Below are 22,448 nucleotides of genomic sequence, written 5' to 3' on the forward strand. Positions count from 1 at the left end.
GAGACGTGAAATACTAATAACCAACTAAACAATGGTTCAGAAAGATGTTTGGTATCTGGCTCAGCAGGTGTTGATCCCCGTGTTTCACTCAACAATTCAGGGCCCTGGGATACCACATTTCCCTCAACTCATGGGGAGCCTGGAATTCACACACTTCCCTCAGCACCCCAGGACCCTGGAATTCCCACACCTACTTCACATCCAGGGGCTCTGGGATTGCCACATTCCCTTCAACACCTGGGGCTGTGGGATTCACACATTCCCCTCACATCCAGAGCCTCTGGGATTGCCACATCACCCTCAATACCTGGGGGCCCTGGTATCCCCACATTCCATCAAAATCCAGGGCCCTGGCATTCCCACGCTTCACTCAACACTCTGGGACCCTTGGATAACACTGTGAAGTATCTTTCTTTTAAAGAAAGTGAATTAAAAGTGTGGCAGAGTATCAGTTGAAATAATTAAATGAGTGCAGCAAGTCCACTAGGCCAGTTTTAACCAAGACAGTTCAAAGTAAAAGTTATTATCAAAGTATGTATATGTTACCATTTTCTACTTTAAAATTAATTTTCTTGTAGGTATTTACAGATAAATTAAAAAAAATAAAATTTACTAAAAAAATTATATATAAAAGATGAGCAAACAACAAATGTGCAAAGACAAATTGTGCAAATTTTAAAGCAGTAATACAGAGAATGTGAGTTGTAATGAGTCCTTGAAAGAGGGTCTCGATGTTGCAGAATCAGTTCAGAGTTGCGGTCAGTGAAGTTATACATCCGCGTTCAGAAGTCTGATGGTTGTAGTGTAATAACTATTATTGAACCTGGTAGTGAGGGGCCTGTAGCTTCTGCACCTTGTGTCCAATGGTAGAAGCAAGAAGAGGGCATGGCCTAGATGGTAAGGGGATTTGATAATTGATACTGCTTTCTTGTGGCAGCACCCCATGTAAATGTGCTGAATGGTGGGGAGACCTTTGATGGACTGGATGTATCCACCATTTTCTGTCATCATTTCCATTCCTGGGCATTGGTGTTTCCATACCAGGCTGTAATGCAACCAGTTAGGATGTTCTCTACTGGAACATGGCTATTATATGGCTGTAATAGCAGGTCTGGGTCAAAATATGATCGAAAAGTTGAAGGGCTGGGTGAATTATAGATGGGGAGCAGCGAGAGAGGGTTTCACTGAACTATCAAAATATTATATATTGGGTGAGACCCAACCCAGACAGGGAGACCGTTTCGCTGAACACCTACGCTCAGTCCGCCAGAGAAAGCAGGATCTCCCAGTGGCCACACATTTTAATTCCATGTCCCATTCCCATTCTGATATGTCTATCCATGGCCTCCTCTACTGTCAAGATGAAGCCACACTCAGGTTGGAGGAACAACAAGTAGCCTCCAACCTGATGGCATGAACATTGACTTCTCTAACTTCCGTTAATGCCCCTCCTCCCCTTCTTACCCCATCCCTGACATATTTAGTTGTTTGTTTTTTTCTCTCTCTCTGCCCATCACTCTGCCTGTTCTCCATCTCCCTCTGGTGCTTCCCCCCCACTTTCTCCCTGGGCCTCCTGTCCCATGATCCTTTCCCTTCTCCAGCTCTGTTTCACTTTCCCTAATCACCTTTTCAGCTCTTAGCTTCATCCCACCCCCTCCGGTCTTCTCCTATCATTTCGCATTTCCCCCTCCCCCCACTACTTTCAAATCTCTTAGTATCTTTCTCTTCAGTTAGTCCTGACGAAGGGTCTCGGCCTGAAACGTTGACAGTGCTTCTCCTTATAAATGCTGCCTGGCCTGCTGTGTTCCACCAGCATTTTGTGTATGTTGTTTGAATTTCCAGCATCTGCAGATTCACTCGTGATGCTGGTTGGTAGATTGTTTGGCCACAATAATTTGCCCCTATTGTGAGTGATATAATCTAGGGCCGTGGTTCCTGACCTGGAGTCCACAGACCCCTTGCTTAATTGTATTATTCCATAGCATAAAAAACGTTGTGAGCCCTTGAAAGTTGATGGGTGTGGAGAAAATAAAATGAGTTAGGGTAGAATTATTATAAAAATAATCATTATCTGCACTTTGAAGGTAATGAGTGACAGCGCTGGGTTGGACTGACTGAACTGGACTGAAAATGCTTGGACTCTTTCAATGACTTAGTGGATTGGTATTTGTCCTGTAGGAACGGGCCTGGTTCGGCCTGTCAAAAGTCGCTTCCATCATGATTGTTTAGTTTAGAAACTGCAGTTGCTTTTTCCGTTGGTTAGCCACCTGGTGTCCAGTTTCAAATATCCCAGTTATAAAGTAGCACATGGAAGGGGCTTGCTCTCTCTTCATTTGTTTAAGGCAAGCAGTGCACATACAGTACCCATTGGGAAGGTATGCTCTGCACTTTTAGCTGAGTATGTTTGTTGAATATTCAGCTTTGTAGTTTCTGTATCTTGGGGAACATGAATATTTGGTTGAATTTTTACTGTTTGTAAATAAATGATTAATATACCTAATTACTATTTAAGTATATTAATTATAGTAATTATTAATTACTCAGTTTTTCTGTCTCACTCGCTAAACCCAGAAAGCTGATTCAACATTACAGTGCTTTATATTCAGTGTTTTTTGCTTTATTTTGCAGTTTACATGATTTGTTCTTTTTTTGTGCATTGTGGGTTTGATGTTTTTCTTTAAACAGCTTCCATGGTTTTCTTTGTTTTGTGGTTGTCTATGGGAAGACGAATCTCAGGGTTATTTACTGCTTACATACTTAATTTACTTGGAATCTTTGAAAATGGGTGCAGTCTGAAAGCTGGAGCTGGCTCAGTGGTTCAAAAGTTTCCGTGCTGCCTCCCCCTGTAACTTCTGTATTGACTTCTAGGAGAGTCATTTGCCTGCAGTGCTGACATTGATAGTGTGCATTCCTATCCTTTTAGATTTCTTCCAGTGTCACGTCTTCTGTCGGTTTACTTTTTCCGGTTTATTTTATTGATGTAAAATCTTTGCAATACTGTTTGTTTTTGGGCATCATGTAAACCTATTTCTAGGCCCCTGTCTAATCTTGTGCATCAGAATAGCCAGTGTGGTGACCTCTGGACATGAGTATAACTGCACTCATCAAAGGAGTAGAAAAGAGATGACTTAAAAGTCATTGCACTAAGCAGTAACAATAAAACTGTCCCAAATTTTGCACTCAGCAGTAAAAAAATGGCATTTGGCATTTAACTTGCTGACAGCTACCCACAGAGCTTTATGGATTTGTCAGAAGGGATTTCCTTTAAACTGGTGTCTTTTTCAGTGCAGTGCTCTCTGCAGGGAATCTATGGTATCTGAACAGAAAGCCTCAGTAGTACTTGGGGAAAATAAAATTGCAGTGGCCTCACTGATATGCAGAATCCAAATGAGAAAGTATAAAACAACAAATATTTAAATGGCATACAGCTAGTAACATATAGATTTGGAAACATGCCTGGATTAATGGAGTCAGGTAAAAGAAAATGGGAACAATGTTTTAAAATCAACTTCTCCAACTTTTTGTGGGAGTCTGTACACCATGGGTATAAAAATAATTTTTCAAGGCAAGGGAGCCTGTTAATCATCACACTATTAAATGTTTACAAGCTCCTAAAAGTACAAATAGACCTTAATAACTGTTTTATGTGTGAACCAAGAAGGCAAGTACAAGTATACCTCGTTTTACAGTAAGCATGCATTTGTGAAAAATATAACATTAAGCAAGTTTTCATTTTTCAAAAAGTAACCCGTGGGTGTTTTGATATGGTAAACAGTCAGTGCCACACAATTTATGAAATCAAGAAATGGATTCATGAATCAAGGATATCAGAGCTATAGAGTTAACTGATATTATAGCAAAAATTTGTAAATCGGGGAATGTCTGTATATTAGTTTTAAAGCATGCACTGAATTCATTGCTGGGTCTGAGAGTGAAAACTCTGTTGTACTACCTGTATTGGTATAGGACATCTCTTGTAGCAGCTGGAAAGGAATGGGGAAAGAAACCAGAATAAGAAGATGGGTGGAGGGGAAGGAGAAGAAACAAGGTGATAGGTGAAGCCAGGTGGGTGGAGGTGGGATAAAGTGAGAAGCTGGGAGGTGATAGGTAGAAAAAGTAAAACACTGAAGGAGAAGGAATCTGATATAAGGGAGAAAGGGAAAGAGGAGGGGCATCGGGGTAGGTGATAGGCAGGTAAGGAAAAGAAAAGGGGTTGTCTAGAATTGATGTTCATGCCATCAGGTTGGAGGCTACCCAGATGGAATATGAGGTGTTGTTCCTCCAACCTGAGGGTGGCCTCATTGTGGCAATAAAGGTTTCTTGCCCCTTCCTTTTCAGTCTCATTGAAGGGTCTCAGCCTGAAATGTCAAATGTTTATTCCTTTCCGTAGATGCTGTTTGACTTGCTGAATTCTGCCAGGGTTTTGTAAGTGTTACTCTGGGTTTCCAGCATCTGGAAAATCACTCGAGTCTTATAACAGCTTCCAGTTTTACAATTTTATTTTACATGGCTATTTCAGAGATTGTAAACTTTCCTTCATTTAAGCTTTGCTGTTATTCTCATCAGAAAATTAAAATGTTGTATAGTCAAGATGCTAACCTGTAACGATTCCATTGATATTCTAGAGCGTGCGGAATCCAGCATTTGGAGAGAGCAGGAGACAATCTCTCATTCTTCAATTCCCTTTACTTCTGCATTGTCACCTTCTCTACAGTTGGATTTGGTGATGTGACACCTCATATTTGGCCTTCACAGCTCCTTGTTGTCATAATGATATGTGTGGCTTTGGTAGTATTGCCTCTGCAGGTATGTTGCTAGTCTAGCTACTTGATTGTTTATGTATTTGCTACTACTTATTTTACTGATCATATCAGTGTTTAAGTTGAGAGTTTTCTACAGGATGAGTAGCAAACTACTTTCATGAAAACAGCCTTTCAGGCATCATTTAAGAAAAGTGAAGCAATGTTCCATCCTAGTTTCATTAATGGCAACCTCAATATTGTATCTTTCTCCTGCTGAGAACAAGTTCCCAGACAACTTCAATATCTCAGCAGGAAGTTTCCAAAAACAAATAAGTTAGATTGGGAACATGAATTGATGAGGATACAGTGCCTTGTAAAAGTATGGGTAATAGAATATGTCCTTGCCTGTAAAAACTTGGCAAAGTGTCACTTAGAAGATACTGTAAAGACACAGAAGAAGGTCTTTTTAGCCTCAACATTAAGCAGTACATGTTGGATAAATCTAATACTGTGCATCAACCAGGTAACACTATCCCTACTGTAGAGTATGGTGGAGGTAGCATCATTCTATAGGGATGCTTTTCAGCAACAGGAACTGGAAATCTGGTCAGGATTGATAGGAAGATGAATGCTGCTAAGTACAAATCTTGGATAAAAACCTGCAAGCCTCTACCAGAAAGATTAAACTGTTCAGGAAGTTTGCCTTTTAGTAGGACAATGTCCCAAAGCACACTGCTAGAGCAACCACTGAGTGGTTTCAAATGTAGAAAAGTAATGTACTTTGAGTGGCCCACTCAGATTGAACATCTCTGGCAAGACATATATATTGCTGTCCACTACTGCTCCCCAACTAACCTGACATAGCTTGAACAAGTTTCCAAGGAGGAAGTGGGTAAATCTTGCTGCATCATGTTGTGTAAAGCTAATAGAGACTTATCCAAAAAGACTACTGGCTGTAACAGCAGTGAGAGGTGGTTCAACTAAGTACTGAGCAAAGAGGGATGAATACTTTTGAACTGCTGGCATTTCAGTTTTTGAATTTTTAGTTGATCATACTTTACAATTTTCCCTGTTTTTTGGGGCTCTGCTGTGAAGAAACAAGCATGTGATCCCTAAGTAAAAATTCTCAGTTAAATTGATCAATATCCTTGATTGAAATATTCATTTATGTGAACAAGTGTTTGGGGGATGAATGCTTTTACAAGGCATTGTACGTTCTTGGTGAGGAGCAATGCAACTGGAAGCTCAATTACCCAGAATTCCACTGAAACTTGGAAAGGGTGCCAATACATTCAGTTGTGTGCATTACACGCTAAGAGTTGTTTGGCAAAGGATAATACATGGCAATGATCTGGTTGCTTGTTAGAAGATCACTTCAGACTTCCCTGAAAATAACACACTAGTCTGTAACTCTTTAAAAAGTCCCAAGTCCTGATGAAAGGTCTCAGCCCAAAACCCCAACAATTTATTTCCCTCATAGATGCTGCCTGACTTGCTGAATTTTTCCAGCAATATTGATGTGCTCCTCAAGGTTTCCAGCATCTGCAGAATCTCTTGTGCCTCAGAACCATTTAAATGTTATAACTTAAAAGGGGAGCTGGTGGCTGGATGAGTGCCCCTGCCAACTTTACCACAGTGATCAAGGAGATTGCCAGCTCCCTATTGTTTCTCTGTCAATCATCTCGCCTTCTATTATCCCCTCACTCCTTACCCAACCTCTCCCATTGGTATCAATCACAGATTCTTAGCATTGGTAAGCTGCCTTGGGTTACAAAGTAAGTTTCTGTAGCTCTTCTTTTATGTAAGTGGACAAATACTGGAAATATTTCATGTCTGCTTAAGGTGCATTACTGCCACCTGCTGGACTGAAGTGTGTCTTAGGATATCTAGATATTTATATTTGTTTCAAATTCTATAAAAAAGACCTGTATTCTTAAGGAATTGCGATATACAGTATAGTAAATGCAATAATCCTGTGCTCAAGATGCAACTTCTAAGTAATCACTGATGAATTCCCATTAAATCTGTACCTGTAGTTAATGTACAATTAATCCAAAGCCAATACTACAGAAAACAGAAGGTTTATATTCGTCTAGTGTAATATATTTCATTTTTGCCTGGAGGATGATGACTTTTACATAATCCATAGATTTGCAGTGGATTTCATTGATGGTACTGATTTTAAAAATTTTTAGTCAAATCATTGAACCACAAGTTAAATGCCTAATTAAATTAAAGTCATATATAGATCCAAATCCTGAAAGGAACTTCATCTTGCAATTCATGAAGAGAGTTTCATTTTACAGATCATATTTTGATCATCAGTACCCAGAACTTTGAAACCCAATTGAAGCAATCAATTGAAGCTTTGAAATCAAATGTCATGGAGAAATTAGGAAAGTGAAAACAAAATCTGGAGAACATAGAATTTATAAAATCCTTTAAATCTAGTTAATACTGGTATGGGATATTCTCATGTCGCCAACTTAAATCTGCAATTCTCTATGCAAACAACAAATATTAATATGAAAATATGGATTTTTAGTGACGTCAAGCCAGTTTTTGAAATCAAATTTTTGCTTGCATTCAGCTGATGTATTTGAACAGATAAAACTAAGTTCTGTCATTGGTTAATGACATGTTGATAGGGTGTTTAAGAAAGCTTATGGCATGCTTGCCTTTATTAGTCAAGACATTGAGTTCAAAAGTCAGGAAGTTATGTTGTGGTTTTATTAAACTCTAGTAAAGCCACATTGGATATTGCATACAATTCTAGTTGTCCCATTATAAGAATGATGTCGAGGCCTTGGAAAGAATGCAGAAGAGATTTACCAGGATGCTACCTGGATTAGAGGGCATGTGCTAAAATGAGAGGTTGGACAAAGTTGGGTTGTTTTCTCTGTAGTGGTGGAGACTGAGGGGAGATCTGATAGAAGATTTTGAGAGCCGTAGAAAGAGTAGACAGACAGTATCTCTTTCCCAGAGTTGAAATGTCTAATACCAAAGGGCATGTATTTAAGGTGAGGAGGGTCATTTCAAAGGAGGTATGACAGGCAACTTTTTTTTACACAGAGAGTGGTGGGTGCCTGGAATGTGTTGCCTGGAGTGGTGACAGAGGCATATACATCAGGGATTCCTAAGAGATGTTTAGATAGGCACATGAATGTGAGGAAAATGGATTAAAATGGACATTGTGTAAACAGAGGAGATTAGTTTAGTTGTCCACTTGATTACTAATTTAATTGGTCTGGAATAACATTGTGAGCCAAAGGGCCTGATACTGTGCTGTACTGCACTATGTTCTTTCACTTAAAGTAGCTGCAGCTGACTTCTTAAATTGTCAATTCCTTACATTTCCCTCAAGCTTTTTTTATCAATATAAGCAAATCTTATAAAATCCTACATGAAAGTGAATCAAAGGTGACATTACTGTACAGAGAAATGCCAGTATGTTTGGTGACTGTTTAGACAATGCATTGCTTCATCTAATTCATGTCATTGATAAGCTTAGTGAAGGACATAACTAACTTTGTCACTTGGAGTATTTTTTCTCTTCACAGTTTGAAGAGCTTGTTTACCTGTGGATGGAAAGACAGAAGTCTGGTGGGAATTACAGTCGGCATCGAGCGCAGACAGAGAAACATGTTGTCCTCTGTGTCAGCTCCTTAAAAATCGACCTGCTGATGGATTTCCTCAATGAATTTTATGCTCATCCTAGGCTTCAGGTAAAAATGGGCAATGGCTTTCATTGCAACTGTGTAGCCCAGGATTTATCATTAGAGTTGAATCACCTGGACATGCATTGGTGTCCAATAGAACACAACTGCTTTGTGCAGTTCTGCTGAGGTGAAATTACTTACAGTAGGTGTCTGATCATCCATTGGGGTAGCAGGAGATTCTGCAATATAAACAGCATCCTATGTGGTACCTGAGCAAGCTACTGCTGCAAAGTAGCTGAAAAATCCTTGATAGCTGGCTTCAACATGCTCCCCAGCTTAACTGACTGACAAAATATATTAAGAATTATTGAAACCAGTAAAATTATTAATTTAAAATACATAAAAACTCAATTACTGTAGAAAAAAACAATCTGCTTTCCTCCCACATCCCAAAGATGAATCTGAAAAGTTAAATGCTTATTGTAATTTATCCCTGAGTACAGGTTGTCCCCAGGCTTCCGTTGGTAAATTGACCAATTTACAAGTCAAAAATGAGATCCCAGGTGAGTGAAGATGCCTGCAACCCAACAGTAGCTGACAAAATCTATCCCATTGGTCTTCCTAATGCTCTTTCAAATGTATGGACTGTATACAAGTCAGGCATTCATGACCTGTGGATGATGTCTATAGGTTATGGGCAAAGGAAAGGAGAGCTGCTGTGCATGTTAGAGAGAAAATAAGTTGCAAGTATACAGGAATTAAGGAGAAGGAAATGGGACTAATAGGTTTGCTCCACCATGGGTTGGTAAGGATCCAGTAGCCAAATAGCCTTGTTCACTCTTACTATGAATATAAGGTAAAGCACTTTGAGATTTCTTAATAAAGACATGAAAGTTATTGTATAAGTTCAAGCCTTTCTTCCTTTATGAGCTAATTTTCATGCAGTATTTAATACTGAAAACTGCTATACTTTTGAAGAGAACAATTCCAGCTTCAGCATTTGTTCCAGAAATAGATTTCAATGACGTAGATTTATTTTCAGATGATTCTACGTTTTCTTCCTTAACCATTTTCAGGACTGGATTTGTCAAAAGGCTGAGTACAGCAGCAGAAAACCACAAAGGCAGCAAGAGAGGAAAAAGATTAAAGTTAACAATTATCTCCCAAAAGAAAGAACCTTTACATAAATAGATGGAAGATCTAACAATTGGATTTTCAGATACTTCTAAGTGTTTGATTTTTGAAATGGTTATTGAGAGTGAGACTCCCAGTTTAATTTTGAGAGTAGTCTAGAGTTCTCTAGTGATAGAAAACCAACTCTGATCTCCTTATGAAATTAGGTATAAAGCAAAGCTCAGCACCACTGAAAACTTTCAGCTTCCTTGTGTTTTGCTGCCTTATAATGTGACTATTTCCCTCTTAATTGTATAGTATTTCTGTTCAGGGATGTCAACGAGAGCAATTTGCATGTAAACACATTTAATGAAGTAAATCCCAAGTTATTTTACAAGATTGATATCAAATAAGATTTGATACACAAAACTAAAACTGGGACAATAAGCAAATGTGTTTGGTCAAAGGTGCAAATTGTAAACTACAGTTTAATGAAGGTTGAAGGGGCAACCTTAAGACATTTAAGGAGTAACTTCACAGGTGGAATGATGAAAATTAAGGGTTGGTGATTTACGGTAACCTTAAAAGGTTGTTGAGCCAACAGAGGTTATAGAGGTGGAGTTGCATAAATGGCAGATGTCATGGTGAATTTGAAAACAAGGATGAATGTGTTGTAATTCTGGGAAGTGGAGGTCTCTGAGCATGGAGGCAATGCACAGCTTTAAATGCGTAAGTTGCTCTTTAATTTATTCTAAGTTGCTTCTAGCTGCAACAGAAAACAAGACTGCACTTAAAAGATAAGAAAACTGGAGCCAGGCTCTGCCTCTCAGCCTGCCCTGTCTTTCAATATGATCATACTGATCTGTGGCAAACCTCAAATTATTTTCTGTGTCAGTACCCCCGTCATCCTCAATTCCATAATCTTTGAAATATTAATCTACTTTAAATATCGCTAATGATCTAACCTCCACAGCTCATTAGGTATTGTGTACAGGAGGCAACATCCATCATCAGAGATAAACACCATTCAGGGTATATGCCATCCTGTAGCTCCAATTGTACAGGAGGGGCAGAAACCTAAAGTCTAAAACCACCAGGTTCAAAAACAGCTACCTTCTTCAACCATCCAGTTCTTAAACCAGCTGACACAATCCTAATAACTACCTCGGAATAGTAACACTGATCATATTGCACAAAATTAAACTTTGTTTTATTGTGTTCTGATTGTGTTCTTTATTGTAAAAATAGTGTATAATTTATGTTTAATTTTTTTCTCTCGTGAATGCTGCTTTTATGCTGCTATGTGCCTGTGATACTGCTGCAAGTAAGTTTTTCATTGCACCTATGCATACAACATTAAGTTCAACTTTGACTTTGACTCTCAGGTAGAGAATTTCAGAGATTCACCACTTTCTGCCACAATTTGAGATACTCCATTGGAAACATCTCAACATCTACCTAGCCACTCCTTCTACTTGTGTGATTCATTCAGTATGATCACCCTCATTCTTCTGAACTTCAAAGTATATAGACATTTTTCCTTTGGCTGTTCATTATAGTGCAAACCTCCCTTCTCAGGAATTAGATGAGTGAATCTGTTTTGGACTGCTTCCATGATGCAGTGGGGTAACTGTCACTTGGGGCACTTTTGTGATGCCCACCTCTGTAAATATAGTTAATAGATTTTATATTTCAGTGAGTAATAATGGAAGATTATTATTTAAAGTTATGTTGTATCCGATCTGATTGCAGTGTTAATCCGGGCTCATTTAATTTTAACATATTCTGTAAGCAAACTGGTAGTTTATCTCCTTTATGTTGCAGGATTACTATGTTGTCATCCTCTGCCCAACTGAGATGGACCTGCAGGTGCGCCGAGTGTTACAGATTCCTCTCTGGTCCCAGCGTGTCATTTATCTGCAGGGATCCGCTTTGAAAGATCAAGATCTCATGAGAGCCAAGTAAGCTGAGTTGCCATATCAATGCAGCATGTATTTGTCCCTGAAACAATAGGGAGAGAGACCCTGTGTGATCTCTAGGGAATATTAACTTGTTGACGGTTCTACTGCCCTCACAGTGCATCAACAATGCAGTGACCTAAACTGCTTATCAAAAATCACACAAAACAGAAGCTTTCTTCAAAGGTTTTAATGAGGTCTCTTTTTTGTGTGAAACTGGAGAGTTAAGTAAGATATACTGTATATTAAATTCAATATAGAACCATCACGTGCCTGATTATACTAATGTTGTTGATTATTCTCACAACAGATGTTAACCAAGGTAGTACACATACGTAACACTCCATATCTATACAGTGTAAACATGTGGCACAAAGATCAGCCTAAACATAATACTTTTCTTCAAAAATATATCTACTGAATGTTTACCAATATTACCAAAAACTTAAGACTCTCAGATATTGCTGTTAAAGGGCAAATAGAGGGTGGATGGAGATAAACATCTTTCCATACTGTGCTTCAAATCAGAATAAAATATTAACTGTGCAGGCAAAGATCCAAAAAACAGCTTGCGTATAGGAGGTGGTGTTCAAACAAAATGAACTGTGCTTCTTGAGGCCACACCAGCTGTACATTCAGAATGCTTGCTTCATTTACTGTGCCAGTCAGTGAGTTGGTGGTGTGATGGATTCAGAGCTAACAGTTTGTTGGGGCAGCATGGTAGCATAACGATTAGTGCCGTTGCTTTACAGCACCAGCGATCACCTATCAGGATTCAATTCCCACTGTAAGGAGTTTGTACATTCTCCCTGTGACAATGTTGGTTTCTTGCAGGTGCTCCGGTTTCCTCCCACATTCCAAAGGTTAGAGAGTAGTGGGCATGCTATGTTGGTGCCAGAAGAGCGGAAACACTTACAGGCTGCCCCCAGCATAATCCTTGGACTGTGATGGTCATTGACACAAAATGGTGCATTTCACTGTATGTTTCAATGTACATGTGACAAATTAAGCTAATCTCTCTTTAGTCTTTGTGCATTAAAGTCAATTTACCCAATGGAAGAAAAGCCCAATGTCTGAAGTGTATAGGAAACTGAAGTGAAGACTGAAAGTACACATTGAAAGGCAGGTCATGCCTTACAAGCCTGATAGAATTTTTTGAGGGTGTGACTAAGCACATTGATGATGGTAGAGCAGTAGATGTAGTGTATATGAATTTCAGCAAGGCATTTGACAAGGTACCCCATGCAGGGCTTATTGAGAAAGTAAGGAGGCATGGGATCCAAGAGGAAATTGCTTTGTGGATCCAGAACTGTCTTGCCCACAGAAGGCAAAGAGTCATATTCTGCATGGAGGTTGGTCACCAGTGGTGTGCCTCAGGGATCTGTTCTGGGACCCCTACTCTCCGTGATTTTTATAAATGACCTGGGTAAAGAAGTGGAGGGATGGGTTAGAAAAATTGCTGATGACACAAAAGTTGGAGGTGTTGTGGATAGTGTGGAGGGCTGTCAGAGGATACAGCATTGATAGGATGCAAAAATGGGCTGTGAAGTGGCAGATGGAGTTCAACCCAGATAAGCGTGAGGTGGTTCATTTTGGTAGGTCAAATATGATGACAGAATATAGTATTAATGGTAAGACTCTTGGCAGAGTGGAGGATCAGAGGGTTCTTGGGGTCGGAGTCCATAGGACACTCAAGCCTGCTGTGCAGGTTGACTCTGTGGTTAAGAAGGCCTTCATATGGTGGGGTTGAGTTTAGGAGCCTAGAGGTTATGTTACAGCTGTATAGGATCCTGGTCAGACCCCATTTGGAGTACTGTGCTCAGTTCTGGTCGCCTCACTATAGGAAGGATGTGGAAACCATAGAAAGGGTGCAGAGGAGATGTACAAGGATGTTGCCTGAGTTGGGGAGCTTGCATTATGAGAGTAGGTTGAGTGAATTCAGCTTTTTTACCTGGGAGCGATGGAGAATGAGAGGTGATTTGATAGAGGTGTATAAGATGATGAGAGGCATTGACCATGTGGATAGTCAGAGGCTTTTTCCCAGGGCTGAAATGGCTAACACAAGAGGGCACAGTTTTAAGGTGCTTGGAATTAGGTACAGAGGAGATGTCATGGTTAAGTTTTTTACACACAGAGAGGTGAGCGCATGGAATGGGCTGCCAGCAACGATGGTGGAGGCGGATACAATAGGGTCTTTTAAGAGATGGAGCTCAGAAAAATAGAGGGCTATGGGTGACCCTAGGTAATTTCTCAGGTAAGAACGTCTTCGGCACAGTTTTGTGGGCTGAAGGGCCTGTATTGTGCTGTAGGTTTTCTATGTTTCTAACTCTCCTAATAAAGCAGGGTAATTTCTCCAGATGAATGCAGTGATCAGACAATTGTTATAAATACATTATGGGCATAAAGTAAATCATAGTTTCACAGGAGTCTGGACACTAGTCTTCCTTTAACAGATGAATTACCTCACCATGTCTGCTCTGACTGCCAAACTATTCACCCACAATATTCACCCTAAGACACACAACCCTGATCATTACTTGGTGAGCTTTGTATTTGGGTGGGCATTGGTTTCTGGTCAATGTTTATTGCACAGCCCTTGAAAAGATGGTGCACTTGGATTTTCAAATTAAGCTACATTAATAACTGACTCAGTCAGAAGGAAATCACTTTCTGATTGATACCCAGTTGAAACATGAGAAAAGTGAGTGATGATAACTGACTAACTGGATTTTGGTGGACCATGTGAAAGTCTTTTGAATCAACAATTTCATGAAACACATCAAGCACTTTGCAGTAAATTTTGGAGCGTGTGAACACCAGAAAAGGAACTTCATAAAGTTCAATGTGAGAATGCCCTGTGAGCTGGCATTTAGCCAGAGGCCTCATTCTGTGTTGTAAGAAGATACAGGAAAGTATTAACCTGCAGTATTAGCCCTCAGTTACAATGAAACAGATGAGAAGCACATATTCAATCAAAAGAAAAAAATAAAATAAAAGGGGAAAGCATCCAGTACCTTCAGTCTGATCTACAATTTGATCAAGTCATTGGCTAATCTGGAGATCAAGGCAGTTTTTTGCCTTCATTTCCATATTCCTTGATAGATAATCAAATATTGCCTATCACTTGAAAGCTCCACTTATCCCAGACACCGGAGTTTCATAAGAAAGTGAAAGATTTCCACTCATCTTGATTTTAAGTTCATAATTTCCTTTATAAATAATGTGATTCTAATATGAAAATTATGTCCCTTTGTTCTCTTGCTTTCCTCCCCATCAAAGTTAAAAGTAAATTTATTATCAAGGTACATAATATGTCACCATATACAACCCTGAAATTCAGTTTCTTGCTTGCATACTCAATAAATCCAATAACCATAATAGAATCAATGAAAAATTGCACCGATAGGGCGAACAACCAGTGTGCAAAAGACCACAAACTGTGTAAATACAAAAAGAAAAAATAATATTAATTAAATTAACATAACTATCGAGAACTGGAGATGAAGAGTCTTTCAAAATGAGTCCATAAGTTGTGGGAACAGTTCAGTGATGGGGCAAGTGTAGTTGAGTAAAGTTATCCCCTGTGGTTTAAGGGGTTGAGGGGTAATTGCTGTTCCTGAACTTGGTGTTGTGGGCCCTGAGGCTCCTGTATCCTCTTAATGGCAGCAGTAAGAAGAGAGCATAGCCTGGGTGGTGGGAGTCCTCGATGGATGCTGCTTTCCTGCAAAATGCTCCGTGTAGATGTACTCAATGATGGGGAGGGCTGTACCTGTGATGGACTGGGCTGTATCCACTACTTTTTGTAGGATTTTCCATTCAAGGGAACTAGTGTTTCCATACAAGACTATCCATTGTACAAAATTGTGTTTTAAATCTTATCCAATACACCAGGGAATTAAATTTATACAAAGTGGGAAATAGAGTTGATAAATAGAAATCTTGCAAAAATAAAGCTTGTATAGACAAAAGCTGCTGTGCCCCTGCTGCAGGAAATTGAGGAGGCTGGTTTAATGATTCAGCAATTGCTATGACATCATTTATTGGTAAGTATGGGTCACAGAGTTTGAGAATTGATTCACAAGTGTATTGAAGGGTTATGGATAATTTTGAAGCCAACACGCTGTGTGTCTTCCCTTGTGACAGGATGGATGACGCAGAAGCCTGTTTCATTCTCAGCAGCCGAAATGAAGTGGACCGTACAGCAGCGGTACAGTAAATCCAAAAGTGAAGAGGGGGTTGGGGGTGGAACTAGGAGACTTTATGCTATGGACCTTTATGTAAAAGGAAAAATCAACCATATTTGTAAATGTTCTGGGATCAAGCTTATATTTCATCATATGGTCTCTAACACAAGTGTAGAATAGATTCGCTAACTCTGGTTGCACATAGTCATGAGAATTCATAAGCTGACTTTAACTCCATAGCATACTTGTGCTTTGCATGTCTACTATTTTAATAATCATCAAATTCAAAGTTCAAAATACATATGCTGTGTACAAACCTAAGGTTAATCTTCTCATAGACCACTACAAAACAAAGAAACACCTTGGAACCCATTCAAAGAAAACGTTAAACACCCAATCTGCAAAATAAGAACAAATCATGCAAATGCCAAAAAACGAGAGAAACACAGAATACTAAATATCAAACCACAGAGTCATTGAAACAGTCAAGGAATGCTCACTTTAGTTCAGTTCATTTCAATTTGGCACTGTACCATTCATTGACTGCAGGCCACAGAGACAGTCCACTGAAAAATTGCACCAAATAGCAATAAAAAAAAGAAATAACCAGAAGCTAGAAACACATCATAACACGAACTATAGAGTTCAATCCACAAAATGCATCAATTAAACCTTGCCCAAACACATGGCATAAGTAATGTGGCAAAGAAAAAGCATAGTGATCTCTTGATGTCTGCATGATACTTCTGATTGCACAGTATCGTGCCCGGATGATTAATTTTTAATTCCTGCAAAGTCTACATCAATCCTGAATGATTGGCAGCCTTAAGAGAAATATTACATCCAGGTACTCCATTCATTGTATTTTTGTTTTCCCATTTGGTAGTGATTAGGTGACTCTTGCTTTGGGCATTGAAATCATGATTACATTTTTGTATTTCAATGTGGGGTGATCATTGGAGTAGATTTTAATTATCCTACTATGGAAACAAGTTGCTCCCAGTTAAACTGGAACAAAGATTTTCCACAAGACCATAAGATAAAGGAGCAGAATTAGGCCAATTGGCCTATGGAGTCTGCTGCACAATTGGCCCATTGAGTGTGATACACATGACCTTAGTATCTCTGCTGAACTGGAAAATGCAGAAGTGATGGTAGAGGCAATTATGACAGGGCCATTCAGGATGCTCTTAGGCACATGAATGTCCAGAAATGGAAGGATATAAACATTATGTAGGCAGAAGATATTAGTTTAGTTGGACATTTAATTACTAATTTAATTAGTTCAACATGACATTGTTGGACTATTCTATGTTCTGTCTCATCCATGATATCCACAGCTTGCAGAAGTTATCTGTTGAAGTACTTTGGGTCTGTAGAATGAATTGAAATAATGTCATGGATCCTATTATTACATTCCTCATTCAGAGCTAATTGCCCTCAGTTTGCACTTACCAGGAACAGATGTAAGCAGTTTATTGAGCTGGCTGGTCCTGCAGAGTCCAGGAGGAGTGTCTGGAGAGTAACGGGGTATTTAGCAGTCTTTTGCAGAAGCTGTACCCTCAGAATGACTCCACAGCCTTTGCCAGCTGTAAAATTTCAATCAATTTTATCTTTTTTTTAAATCTGCATGGTTTTTGGGGACCTTAAAGCTAATAAACTTGAAGTTGTTAAAAAATATTACGCACAGAAGCACAACAAATCAAAGCGAAAAATATTTTACTTAGTGAAAAATACATAACTTACTGTCTACTAAACCCTGAACCAATGCCCCATGATCCTTACTGAAATCAGTGGGTACTTAAATCCTGCAGTGGGCACAGGATCAGTTGGATGAATCCACAGAACACTGAGGTATACCAGCCAATCTGGGCAGTCACTAGATAATCCAGTGGTGAAGCAACATGCCAGATATGGTCTTTTAAATTAATTCTCTGTTTCAGTGTGGTTCCAAATGAAATTATGGGTATAAAATCTTTGTGATTCTGTCAATTTCACGTTTTAGAGCAGTATTGTCTACATAGTTCTCTGAGAGCCTCTGGTGGTGGAAGGGTGATATTGTTACTGTCATAAAAAGAGAAAATCTGCAGATGCTGGAAACCTAAGCAACACACACAACATGCTGGAGGAGCTCAGCAGGCCAGGCAGCATCTATGGAAAAGAATACAGCCAATTGTACTCTTTTCCGTAGATGCTGCCTGGCCTGTTGGTTTCCTCCCAACATTTTGTGTGTGTTGCTTGATGTTGGTACTGGTTTATTATTGTCAGGAACCAAGGTACCGTGAAAAGATTGTTATGCATACTGTTCATATAGATCATATCATTACACAGTGGATTCAGCTAGATGAAGTAAAATAGTAACAATGCAGAATAAAGTGTAAAAATTACTGAAAAAGTGCAGTGCAGGTAAACAACAAAGTGTAAAATCATAACAAGTTAGATTGTGAAGCCACAAATTCATCTTATCATAGAAGAGGTCAGTTCATGTGTCTGAAACTGTAGGATAGAAGCTGTCCTCGAGTCTGGTAGTATGTGCTTTCAGGCTTTTGTATCTTCTGCCTGATGGGAGAGGGGAGAAGAGAGAATGTCTGAGGGAGGTGGGGTCTTTGATATGTTGGCTGCTTTACTGAGGAAGTGAGAAGTATAGGCAGAGTCCAATGAGGGGAGGCTGGTTCCTGTGATGTGCTGAGCTACGTTTACAACTCTCTGCAGTTTCTTGTCATACGCAGAGTAGTTACCATACCAAACCATCATGCATCCAGACAGAATGCAACATTATAAGCTAAAGCCATACAAAATAGAACAACGCACACTTGAATGAAGGACTAGATACATTATGGTTCAGTTCTATGGTAATCTCATTTCATGAGAGCATTTTGATGGCATTATAATTAGATTATTAAAGCTGTGTTTTATTAGTTTAGATAGGCAGAGAAAGAGATGCATCAGGCATCCATGTAAGCAGAAGAGGAAGTGTATTTGTAGAACAATTGACAAAGTGTGGCTCGATGCTCAATACAGAAAGCACCATTCTACATTGGAGATAATATAAAAAGAATGTGAGTGATAATATCATCTGGAGTATCTGTCTGATACCACTAGTGTGTTAGCACTGACCCTAGCACTTAATTTAACGTTTCTATTCTGACGTTTCCTTGAGCCAAGCCAAAGAGGTAAATGTAAAATTGAAATTTCCACCTGTACTAGTCTCAGGTACTGCACTAACTGTACAATCCTTAATTTGGCCAATGCAATATTTTTCTGCTCTGTTAAGGAACCAGGGGAAAATCAAAAGAACTATTTAGGAGATTACAAGGACAATCATACAAGTCATAAAGTAACTCAACTTTAGGTTTTAAAATCTTGCTGGAATTTAAGAACAGGAGTGTTACAGAGAAAACCCACTAAATTTGGGGAATGTGGTGCAACTTTTATAGAAAACCAAAACAACAAAATGCCCAATATCGGAAGAATTCATTAGAGTCGACAAAGAGGAGCTTTGCACATCACAATAGCTAATTCCAGGGGAGTGTATTTTTATCATCAATATGTTCTTGTACCTCTAACTAATACTAGGTATTTATGCACTTTAAAGGATCATCAGACGATCTTGAGAGCATGGGCTGTGAAGGATTTTGCCCCAAATTGCCCCCTTTATGTTCAGATACTGAAACCTGAAAATAAATTTCATGTCAAGTTTGCAGGTGAGTTGAATTTTCATTCTCTGTATTTTCCCAAGCTCCTAGTTGGTACAAAATGCTACCAGACATCGCACATCCCTCTATTGCACTTGACTTTTTGCAAGGTTTATAACTCAAAAATGAAAAATTACTGAAAATCAACAATGTGAAATGTAGTTATGATATAGGCTTGCTGACTTTGAGGGATTGTTGGTTAACCCTTTGAATGATGCTAACTGCAATGCTGCAATGTAATGTAATAGTTTACTCTGAAAACTGTTTGCTGTTGCTTGGCTATGCAATCATATGCTTAACTCAGGTACTTTTAATCCACCCTTCTCTTATTCCAATTTTGAATAGCATCTAACAATGGGAAGGCTTTGATCGATGACAGCGGTTCCCAGCCTGGGGTCCACAGACCCCTCTTAATGGTAGGGGTCCATGACATGAAAAGGGCTTGGGAGCACCTGGTCTATGATGTGGCCAATATGCAGTCTTGGCTTCCTAACTCCCAGTATGGCATTGCACTATTTCTTTCATTTGTGTTGCTCCAATCCAGAGTGTTACCAATTTAGTAAATATATCACAAATATTGATATTGATTTATTATTATCACATTTACCAAGATACAGTGAAAAGTATTGCATTCTGTTCATACAGAATAAGATAAAACAGTTACAATGCAGAGTAAAGAATTAAAGTTACTAAAAAGTGCAGTGTAGGTAAATGATAAAATACTTGCTCCTAACGAGGTAGATTGTGAGGCCAAGAGTCCATCTTTCCATATAGGAGGTTCGTTGAATAAGTGGGATATTTTCTTTGATTGACATTTCTGTTGAAACTGACCACAGAAAAAGCAAATACTGCAGATGCTAGAAATCTCAAATATGCAGTGAAAATGCTGGAAATACTTAGCACACCGCGCATCAGTGACCAGTCCTGATTAAGTGTCATTAAGATTAAACTTCAATTCTCTTTTCCTATTGATTCTCCCCAATCTGCTGAAAATTTCGAGATTTTTTCCGTTTTCAGTTTAAATCTGATAGTATACAGTATCTGATTCAAACACTTAACAGCTCAATTTCCTCACATTAAAAATACAAATACAAAATTGGCTTTTCTGTATCCACATCATTTTTCAAATTTGTTTTTCTTTGTAGATCATGTAGTTTGTGAAGAGGAGTTTAAATATGCCATGTTAGCCTTGAACTGCATCTGCCCTTCCACCTCTACTCTCATCACGCTATTGGTTCATACATCCAGGGGACAGTAAGTCAAAATTTTGCACATCTTCCATTGGAAAATTTTAATCTGCCCGGATCATCAATAAATATGTTTTAATCTATTTACACTGATTTGTGCGTGGATTCATATTGAATTAATGATCACCTAGATCTAAGTGCTGCCTTCTGTTGACAGTAGGTAATTGAAAAATGATTTAAAACTTCTGCCCCCAGTTCTGTGGACCCTTTCTCCATCTGATTTGCTGATTTTATGGAAGTTCATCCTACCATGTAGTTTGTACATATTTTTGAACCAAGTTTTCTTATTTAAATTATATATTGCCTGTATGGAGCTCTCTATCATAAACAACCTGGCACCCTTGTTTGTTATAATATAACTTGCCTGCATTTAATTGACTTAAATTATTATTTTTAATACAGCATTGGAGCTTTTGCAGAACATTAAGTCATGGTACGGTATGTTGTGAAATTGAATATAGAATGATTGTAAGGGGATTGCAAATTTTTAAAAGTGATGCTTTTTTATCTAAGCTGCAACATATTATAGAGTTTTTTATTCATTCCATGACAGTGTCTGGAATTAAAAGTCACTCATTCAAAGAAAATTTGAAGTATTGAGTGAAAGAGAGACATTGTTGCAGAGTCAAAGCCATTTGAAAAGAACAATTCTCATCAGGAGTGCACCAATAAAAAGAAGGGATGTGTGTCGTGGGAGGGTTTGGTTCAATAGGCTTCGATGAGAACAGGCTTGGGCAAGCACAAGCAGAAATATATAGCTAGTCCACTGAGAATGGTTCCAGCAATAGTGTTATGTTCTTTGTGTGAGATATTGGAACTCTGAGAGAACTCCAGTCTTCTTGATAACTATATCTGTACAAAGTGCATCGAGCTGCAGCTCATTAGAGATGGTGTTAAGGAAATGGAATTGCAGATTAATGACCTTTGGCTTAAACAGGAGAAAAAGGAGCTGATAGATAGGAACTGCAGGGAGGTACCCCTAAGTTGCAGTAAGCAGGTACCTGGGTGCATGTCAGGAGAGGGAAAGGGAATAGGCAGCCAGTGCAGAGTATGCCTGTGGCTGTTCCCCTCAATAATAAGTATACTGCTTTGGATGCAGTTGGAAGTGAGGAGTGATCTGCCTAATAGGGAAAAGCCACAGCCGTTGGGTCTCTGGCGCTGAATCTGGTTCTGTGGCTCAGAAGGAAGAGGGGTTGGAGAAGAGCAGTAGTAGGGGATAGTTTGAGGTGCAGACAGGTAATTCTCTGGATGTCAAAGAGACACCCAGATGGTATTTTGCATCCCATGTGCCAGGGGCAGGGATGTCTCGGATCTGGTCCACAGCATTCTAAAGGGGGATTGTGAGCAGTTTGAAGTTTGGGTACATATTAGTACCAGTGACATAAGTAAAAAAATGGGAGGAGGTCCTGAAGAGAAAATATAGGTAGGTAGGTAGAAAGCTGAAAAGCAGGACTTCTAGGGTAGTAAATTCTGAATTGCTGCCTGTGCCATGTGCCAGTGAGAGTAAGAATAGGATGATTTGGCAGATGAATGCGTGACTGAGGAATTGTTGCAGGGGAGAGGGTTTTTAGAATTCTGGATCATTAGGATCTCTTCTGAGAGAGGCATGACCAATACAAAAGGGACAGGTTACACCTGAACCTGAGGGGGACCAATATCTTTGTGGGTAGGTTTCCTGGAACTGTTGGGGATGGGAAGTGGAGTGAAAGGGCTGAGTGTAGGGCAGTAGTTATACAAGTAGGTGCATTGTGTAGTGAGATAGTGAGGAAGAGCAACATTGTAGTCTACGGGATCAGTTGAAGTGTAGCATGGGGGCAAAGTTGAAAAGTGTGATGAATACAGGATTGAAG

The 22,448-nt window shown here is 39.2% G+C and overlaps 1 protein-coding gene across 10 annotated transcripts in view; it reads left to right on the forward strand.

The window, feature by feature from the left end:
• kcnt1b (potassium sodium-activated channel subfamily T member 1b) overlaps positions 1–22,448 on the forward strand; it is a 490,876-nt gene that overhangs the window by 323,930 nt on the left and 144,498 nt on the right. For all 10 annotated transcript variants that reach the window (XM_073052840.1, XM_073052837.1, XM_073052836.1 and 7 more), the window contains 6 exons: positions 4,626–4,806; positions 8,303–8,467; positions 11,339–11,475; positions 15,616–15,679; positions 19,252–19,360; positions 20,497–20,605. In XM_073052840.1, the coding sequence (XP_072908941.1) occupies positions 4,626–4,806; positions 8,303–8,467; positions 11,339–11,475; positions 15,616–15,679; positions 19,252–19,360; positions 20,497–20,605 (765 nt within the window). The remainder of the gene's footprint in view (positions 1–4,625; positions 4,807–8,302; positions 8,468–11,338; positions 11,476–15,615; positions 15,680–19,251; positions 19,361–20,496; positions 20,606–22,448) is intronic.

Source organism: Hemitrygon akajei, chromosome 7 (assembly GCF_048418815.1).
Source record: "Hemitrygon akajei chromosome 7, sHemAka1.3, whole genome shotgun sequence".
NCBI lineage: Eukaryota > Metazoa > Chordata > Chondrichthyes > Myliobatiformes > Dasyatidae > Hemitrygon > Hemitrygon akajei.